The sequence below is a fragment of the Mastomys coucha genome, unplaced genomic scaffold, assembly GCF_008632895.1.
Source record: "Mastomys coucha isolate ucsf_1 unplaced genomic scaffold, UCSF_Mcou_1 pScaffold16, whole genome shotgun sequence".
Lineage (NCBI taxonomy): Eukaryota > Metazoa > Chordata > Mammalia > Rodentia > Muridae > Mastomys > Mastomys coucha.
This window is the reverse complement of record NW_022196898.1, coordinates 44,307,953-44,316,407: the sequence shown is the minus strand read 5'-3', so window position 1 is coordinate 44,316,407 and position 8,455 is coordinate 44,307,953. Positions and strand designations below refer to the sequence as shown.

General features: G+C 44.3%; 1 protein-coding gene across 1 annotated transcript in view; it reads right to left on the bottom strand.

Annotated features, from left to right (window-relative positions):
* Window positions 1-331: 331 nt before the first annotated feature.
* Lix1l (limb and CNS expressed 1 like) overlaps window positions 332-8,455 on the bottom strand; it is a 24,298-nt gene continuing 16,174 nt past the window's right edge. Inside the window, exons 3-6 of the mRNA XM_031374897.1 lie at window positions 6,322-6,462; window positions 4,199-4,294; window positions 3,338-3,415; window positions 332-1,611 (exon numbers count right to left, since the gene is read on the bottom strand). Of these exons, the coding sequence (XP_031230757.1) occupies window positions 1,369-1,611; window positions 3,338-3,415; window positions 4,199-4,294; window positions 6,322-6,462 (558 nt within the window). The 3' untranslated portion in view covers window positions 332-1,368. The remainder of the gene's footprint in view (window positions 1,612-3,337; window positions 3,416-4,198; window positions 4,295-6,321; window positions 6,463-8,455) is intronic.

Here is an 8,455-nt window from a genome sequence, read left to right as displayed (position 1 = left end):
AAAAAAAAAAAAAAAAAAATTTGCACTGAACAATACAATGTAGGAGAGATCACAGAAAGAAGGGAAATTGAGGTTACTACTAAGTAAACAGCACAGCTCAGGGACAAGAGAGGGACATTGTTCTCACTAAGCAGAACAGCTTCAGTTCCTAAAAGAACAAAATGCTTCTTGTCACTGGAGGAAGGGTTAAGGCAGCCAAGGTGGTATTCACTGTGATCCTAGCACGTGAGAGGCTGATGCAGGAGGTGTGGAGGTCAGGGCCATTCTCAGCTACAAGAAGAGTTTGAGGCCAGCCTGGGCTACATAAACAAATGGAAAAATTGTGTGTATGTGTGTATATATGTGCAAGTATGTCTTTATTAAGTCTGGTGAGTAAGAGAAGTGACTCCGGGAAATGGTGAATGGCAAGTAGCCTCAACCCTTACCCTCCTCTCACATCCAACCTAGACTGCCAGCAGGGGTGGATAAGCCCAGAAGCAGCTTAGGTAGTGCCCCCTATCCACCCCATATGAACTGGGTGTATAATTCTCTTGTTCTTAGGCAGTTTCTCAGGAGTGACTTTAAAATAAAGACCAGGCCAGGCATTGTGACCCATGCCTATGATCTCAGCAGGATACAACCACAAGCATGAAGCCCTCCTAGTCTATAGGATGAGTTCCAGGCCATAATAAGATGCCTCACAAAACAAAAGGAAGTCAGATCTCCTTCTGGATAAGGTGGGGAAGCCTCCAAATGAAGGAGCACTTAGAGGCAAGGAAGAAGGGAAGTGAGCAAGAGAGGTGTGCCGGAAGGTCACTCCAAAACAAAACCTGACGCTCCCACCCTGTTTTAGCCTAGTAGAAACCAAGAATACAGGACGGGGGGAGCACATGCTCCTTATTCCCACTGTGGTTTTATATGTGGGAGGAGAGGGGTCTGAGACAGGATCTTACACACTGTAGCCCATGCTGACCTGGAACTTACTATGTAATCCAGGCTGGCCTCATATTCACAGCAATGCTGCCTCAGACTCCTGAGTGCAGAGATCATAATTATGAATCATCATGCAGCTGTCTGCTGTTTTAAAAGAAAGAGACATGAACACTTAGTAAATTGTACATGTTAGTGACTTAGATAATCTGAAGGTTTAAGAGCCAACCACGCTCTAAAACGGAACAGTGATATTTCAAAGGTAACTACATCCCCAAACTGGAAGTTAGAAAAGGGATCTCTTAGCAAATAGGAAGGCCGGTGTAGAATTTATACATATATATCTATATTTTAAAGTATAAAATTGAGAAAGTATATACAGAAATCATCATCCTACGTCTTAAAAAGGAGACATACAAAAAAGGGCCTGAAGAGCCATGGCAAGCAGAGGGTAGATGCCTAGCAGCTGGAAGAATGCATATTGCCCAGCTGCCCAGCAGCCAGCATGAGAATATCTTTCTTCTCCTTGTGGAAGCGCAGCTCTTTGCCCGCCAGCCGGGCTTCATCGAGCTCCCGTTCAGTGGAAGCCAGCTCTCTTGACAATGCCCCTGGCACACTCTGCTCCCTGCTCACCCAGTCCAAAGCCATTTGGTGGCGAATATCATCATCCAAGGCCCGATGTGAATAATGAGCCAACACCTCCTGGTCAGAGAGGAATGCAAAGATCACTGAGAAGGTAAAAACACATACACATCATAGAGCACAGTGACCTCAATGGGTAAAGACACTGTCCTACATATCATATACTACAGTGACCCTGAAGGATAAAGACATATGTCCTATATATCACATAGCACAGTGACCCCCTTAGCCTTGATGTCTGACCTGGTTCATACATATGTCCTATAAAAGAGTTGTTTTCCTTTGTCTTATAAGAATTTAATTTTTCTATATACTTTTTAAAAAAAATATTTACTTATTTATTATATGTAAGTACATTGTAGTTGTCTTCAGATAGCAGCAGAAGAGGGCGCCAGATCTCATTACGGATGGCTGTGAGCCACCATGTGGTTGCTGGGATTTGAACTCAGGACCTTCGGAAGAGCAGTTAGTGCTCTTAGCCGCTGAGCCATCTCTCCAGCCCGAGAGTTTAAGTAAAACAGAGGGGGAGGGGCAGGAGTTTGAACACATGCACACATCAGGGAAGCAGCCTGTGGTGAGCAGAGGGTAGATGCCTAGCAGCTGGAAGAATGCATATTGCCCAGTACTGGGGAACACAGTGAAGTTCAGAGCAGCCAGTGCTCAGGGACAGGTCACCTTCCAGGACCCCAACAGTATGCAGAAAATGTGGCTATCTTTTTGTTGTTGTTGTTTTTGTTTCCTGGGACAGGGTTTCTCTCTGCTTATTTATTTTATATTTGTGAGTACACTGTTTCTGTCTTCAGACAGAAGCAGAAGAGTGCATCGGATCCCATTACAGATGGTTGTGAGCCACCATGTGGTTGCTGGGAATTGAACTCAGGTCAGTGCTCTTACCCGCTGAGCCATCTCGCCAGCCCCCTGTGGCCATCTTTTAAAACAATAAAACCTCCTAAATGTGTGAAATCCTCAGTATACCAAGGATGGTAATCTCCTTGGTTGTTTGCTTGTTTGTTCGTTTGGTTGGTTGATGGGTTTGAGACAGGGTTTCCCTGTGTAGCCCTGGCTATCCTGGAACTTTTTCTGTAGACTAAGTACACTGTCTCATGTCACCACCGGGCCTTGCTCAAGGGTCTGTAGAAATGCCCATAACCTGACAAAATTATGTTTAAAATGCAATAACTATTTTATCTCTTGTATTCCAGCTAGCTCCTTGTTGTTCTAGAAGGAATGGAAGGGTTCCATGAAACAATGGAGACTGATCCACAGTTAGTGTGATAGACTTGATCCTTCCTGAGTTCTTAGAAAGACACACAGAAGGTGATAGTTTCAGAATTGTCAGCCTGTCTTAGAAGGGAGGCATAGCAGAGTGGACTAATTCATGTCATAGCAGCCAGGAAACAGAGGACAAAGAGGTTGGGCTTTTTGTTTGTTTTATTTTGTTTTGAGATAGGGTCTCGCCGTGTGGCACTATCTGGTGTGAAACTAGGTGGAACTCAGACCTGCCTACCACTGCCTCCTAAGAGCTGGGATTAAAGCTACTAAGCCCAGCTTAGCCAATAGTGAGACAGGTGGATCTTTGTGCTCAAGGCTAGCTACTCACTATGGAGTGAGTTTCAGGACAGCCAGTGCTACACAGAGAAACCCTGAAAAACAAAACAAAACAAAACAAAACAAGAATACAAGAGCAAAGAAGATGCTAGACTAAGGCCTTCGGTGGTCACAGCCTGGTAACCATTTCACAGCCCAAAGCAGCTCTCCCTGCCCCTTCCCCTCAGGTGACTCTTACCTGCCGAGAGCACTGCCTCTCCCTCATGGCCTTAAGGCTGCCGTTCCAGTGCAGCAGCTGAAAAACTGTCATCAGCTCCTGAGGGAAGAAGAGAGGACGCGCCAGTGTGAAGGCCATTTTTTGTTGTCAACCTGATGATAACCCCTGGAACTAACTAAAACCCAAGCTGCTGGGTATACCTGTGAGGGATTTTTTTTTTTTTTTTGATTGGATCATTTGAGGTGGAAAGAACCCTTATCCCTTACCCCCTTAAATCTGAGCCACACCTCGTGGCAGTCTCTGAAGGACATGAAGAGGGACGCTTGCTCTCTGTCTGCTCACTCTTGCCCTTGCCAGGAAGTCCATTCCTTCCTTGGCGTTACAGCCTACTCCTTTGGGATGTTGGTGTGGACTGAAGACTAGCTGAGACATCCAGCCTCATGCCTTCTGCAAGCACCCAGCCTGCTCTTTTAGTCTTTGATTTTTGATTCTAAGAGACAGTTATTGTTGGAAAAGTCACACCACAGCCTATAAGCCACTCTAATAAACTGAGGGGTGGGGTACACATGCATTCTGTCAGTTCTATTTCTCTAGAGAACCCTGACTAATACAACCAGGATAGTGATTTTAAGTTAGGGGACTGCATCAGAACAGCAGGGGAAACTTTTTACAAATCATATTGTGGAAGCATCTGTAATTACCAATTCTGGTACGCACGCTGAGGGGGGAGAGAGGTGAATTGTACATTGTAAAATCTAACCACCTTCTCTCCCTGTGTTTTTATTTTTCTGCATAAGGAGATAAAGATTAGTAGGTGGCATTAAACTTGCTGTGTCAGGCTGACCTGCTGTATTAGAGCCAGAGTTGCGAATGGAACCATACCTGGAACTCCAGCATTGACTTGCCCTTGTTCGATTCCAGCATGAACCGGAAGGCACCAATCCCCGTGTTTGGGTTGTCAGCTTCCTCTCTGTTACCCTGGTAACAGCAGAAATAGATCTTCAGTCAGAATTATTTTGACCGGCAGCATCCAATAGATATTAGTCACATTTGTGTGTATGTGCATGTGTGCGTGTGTATGTGTGTATGTGTGCAGTGTAATCACCTGGAGGCCAGGGACTGGTGCTACTCCTCAGGAACACTGACCACCTCCTGTCAGACAGGGTGCTTGGCCTGAGCCTCACCAGGTAGGCTAGATTGGCTGGCCAAAGAGCCCTAGAGATCCTGGAAGTACCCATGAGAGCTCCCACACTCAGTACTTTAAATGGGCTTTGGGGATGAAAATAAGGGCCTCCTGCTTGTAGGGCAAGCACTTTACCTGCCAACTCATCCTCTAGCTCTTCATGAGCCACAGATTTAATTTTTTTATACCAATATAGCCTAATAACCTCAGCAAATCTTTTTTCAATTCTTCTTTTTTTAAAAAAAAAGATTTATTTATTACTATACATAAGTATACTGTAGCTGTCTTTCATATGCGCCAGAAAAGGGCGTCAGATCTCATTACGGGTGGTTGTGAGCCACCATGTGGTTGCTGGGACTTGAACTCAGGACCTTCAGAAGAGCAGTCAGTGCTCTTTCCCGCTGTGCCATCTCACCAGCCCCAGAGATTTAATTTTTAAATTTTTTTTTATATGTGTATATTTGTGTATCATGTGTGAGTGTCAACAGAGGCCAGAGGAAGGTAGCAGCTCCCCCTTGGAGCTGGAGTTACAGACAGCTCACCTGACATAGGGAACCGAACTCTGGTCCTTTTAGAAAGCAGCAAGTGCTCTTAACTGCTGAGCCATTTTTTCTAGCTCCCATATGTTTAAGTTTAAATTTTTCAATTGCCACATTGAAATAAAAATAAATAGTTTGAGAGTATGGAGTGTGTGTGTGTGTGGAGGCCAGAGATTAATTCTGGGTGTCTTCTCTCTCCACTTTTTTTTTGGTTTTTCGAGACAAGGTTTCTCTGTGTTGCCTTGGCTGTCCTGGAACTCACTCTATAGACCAGGCTGGCCTCAAACTCAGAAATCCACCTGCCTCTGCCTCCCAAGTGCTGGGATTAAAGGCGTGCGCCACCACCTCCCGCTCTCTCCACTTTTATTTGTTGTTGTTCTTTTGTTTGTTTGTTTTAAAGATTTATTAATTTATTTTATGTGTATGAGTATACTGTAGCTGTCTTCAGACACAGCAGAAGAGGGCTTCAGATCTCATTACAGATGGTTGTGAGTCACCATGTGGTTGCTGCGAATTGAACTCAGGACCTCTGGAAGAGCAGTCAGTGCTCTTAACCGATGAGCCATGTGTCCAGCCCCTGGTTTTTGTTTTGTTTTTCTGGTTTTTGTCTTTTTAATTTGTTTTTTTTTGAGACAATTTCACTGTGTATCTCTGGCTGTCCTAGAACTCAGTCTGCAGAGCAGTCTGGCCTTGAGCTCAGAAATCCATCTACATCTGCCTCCTGCGTGCTGGGATTAAAGATGTGCACCACCACTACCCAGCTGCTAAAAAAATTTTTCTTATTATCTTTGAGATAGGTTCTCTCTATTGCCCTGGTTATCCTGGAACTCACATGACTGTCATTATAAAAAATTCTGAATTCCACAAAGCTCGAATTAAAAGTATCAAGATACCAAAGAAATATAAAGACAAATTAATAAACATAAAAACACAGATAAAGAATTAAAGACAGACTTGGAGTATAGAACATACACATAAAAATTGGTAGAATAAACAGAATAGAAATGCAAACAGAAGGGCTGGAGCCATAGCTCAGTCATAAAGAGCACTGGCTACTGCCCCAGAGGACCAGGGTTCAATCTCTAGCACCCACATAGCAGATCAGAACCATCTATAAATCCAATTCCAGGAACCTGATGCTCATTTGGCTTCTAGACACTGCATGTATATGGTATACCCATATATACAATATAAAAAAATACAGACAGAAAAGAACAAGAATGCACTAGTTCACCTCCTCTCCCACCCCCCATGCTCCCTCCTTCCATTTCCAGGTTCCTTACATTGAAAGATGCCAGGGCCTCTGAGACACTCTTCTCAATAAATTCATCAGTAATTCTTCGGGATGGATGCTCATTAAACACGGAGTTCATTAATGCAATCTTTGCAGCACTTCTCCGGGCCTCAGCTTTTGTCGGGCAAAACTAGGCAGGAGAGAGAGAGTGAGAATTTATATACACATGTGCATCTGAGAGGGAGGAGGAACAGCAGGGAGGACACCTCTGAGGAGGGAGGAGGAGCAGCAGGGAGGACACCTCTGAGGAGGGAGGAGGAGCAGCAGGGAGGACACCACTGAGGAGGGAGGAGGAGCAGCAGGGAGGACACCACTTAAGGAGGGAGGAGGAGCAACAGGGAGGACACCACTGAGGAGGAGGACATTTGGACATCATGGATGAATCAGTTGCATTCATCACACTTTCCGAAGCTTTACTGAAAAATGGCATGTGTCTAGAAACATAATTTTGACTCAACATCCTGAAGTCATTAAGGAGTTGGAGATGACTACTCCTACCAAATTGAATGCAGAGCTAGGAAGGCTGCTGAAGTCAGCAGATAGCCATAAGACATGGAAAATGCTTCTATTTAAACTGTCAACAGACTAATTACTCAAAAGCCAGTGTGTCAGGCGAGAGTCTCTGAATTCTAGGTAACCCAAGATTGAAACAAGGCCGTGAGCTGTTGGAAGCACCCATCGGGGATTCTTCCACGTTCTCTGAGCTGTAAACAGGCATTTTCTACAGCAGACCAGAGGACAGGATCTATGTCTTGATAGGATCTAAGTCTTAAGATGTCTTTTTCGCCCACAATAAATGCAAGGAAGATGGGTCGCTAAGGGAAAGAACACTGACCGAGGAAAACAGGGAGATGGCTTTTTAAAAACAGTAACCAACATAGGCTTGGGGCAAAGCTGATCAGAAGTCAGGTCACCGCACTTCAGGCCCCTAGCCATGATCAGAAGTCAGGTCACCGCACTTCAGACCCCTAGCCATCGTGGGATTCTGCTATAATCAGTCTTTGGCAGGTGCTACAGAAGCCTCTGCACCTTTGTCACTCATGACAAGTCTCTTTCTGTGTAGCTCTGGGTATCCTGGAACTCACTGCCTGACCTTGAACACAGAGATCTCTCTGCCTCCCAAGTACTGGAATTAACTGTGTATATCACCACATTGGCTTAATGCTTCAGCTTTCAAAGGGACAGTGGGAGATGTTATCACTTAACTGTATTGATGAGTCCTGATTTCCTTTGGAGGGCAGTTCCCTCTGAGACAGCATATGAAACCTGATATATTCACATTAAGGCTTTTTATTTCTTTAGTTTCTCTATTTCTACTTATTACCAGCCTGTTAACCACTTTATCCCATAATATCACTACTGAAAAAGTCAGCGTGAAGAAAACCACTAGGAAAATTCCACCTGCCATGGGGGACTAAAAGAAGCAAAGGACAACTAATTTGACTTTCAGAAAGTTACAAATCAAAGTAAATCTCAATCTGTCCTTCAGATGGTGATGAAGTGAGGAGCTATATTATTCTGAGGAAAGAAAAGGAGCTAAGATGGGCCAGTGTTAAAGGACTTGATGCACAAGTGTGACAGCCAGAATTCAGACCCATATATATATATATATATATATATATATATATATATATGATGCCTGCCTGAGGTTCCAGACTGGAATAGCAGAGCTGGGGTCTCTGGAACAAGCTAGCAAGAGTAGCCATGTTGGTAAACTGTAGGTTTGACTGAGAGATTCTGCACTGATAAGTAAGGTGGAAGAGTGACTGAAGATGTTTCTCAGCATCAGGGTTCCACACACACAACAGGCATGCGTACATGCACCCACATATGTGCACATCACACATGAAAATTAAAAACTAAGTGTAATCATTAGTTATCCTGGCTTATATTTATTTATCTGAAATGGCTCAAGTGTTGAGCCAAAAGGTTTAGTCATTTGTTTTACAACAAAGCTACCAAGCCAGGCATGGTGGTGCACACTTTAAGCCAGCACTCCAAGGCAGAGGCAGGCAAATCTCCATGGGTTCAAGGCCATCCTATTTTACCGAGAGTCCCAGGACAGCCAGGACTATAGACCCTGTCTATGAATAGACAGAGAGAGAGAGAGAGAGAGAGAGAGA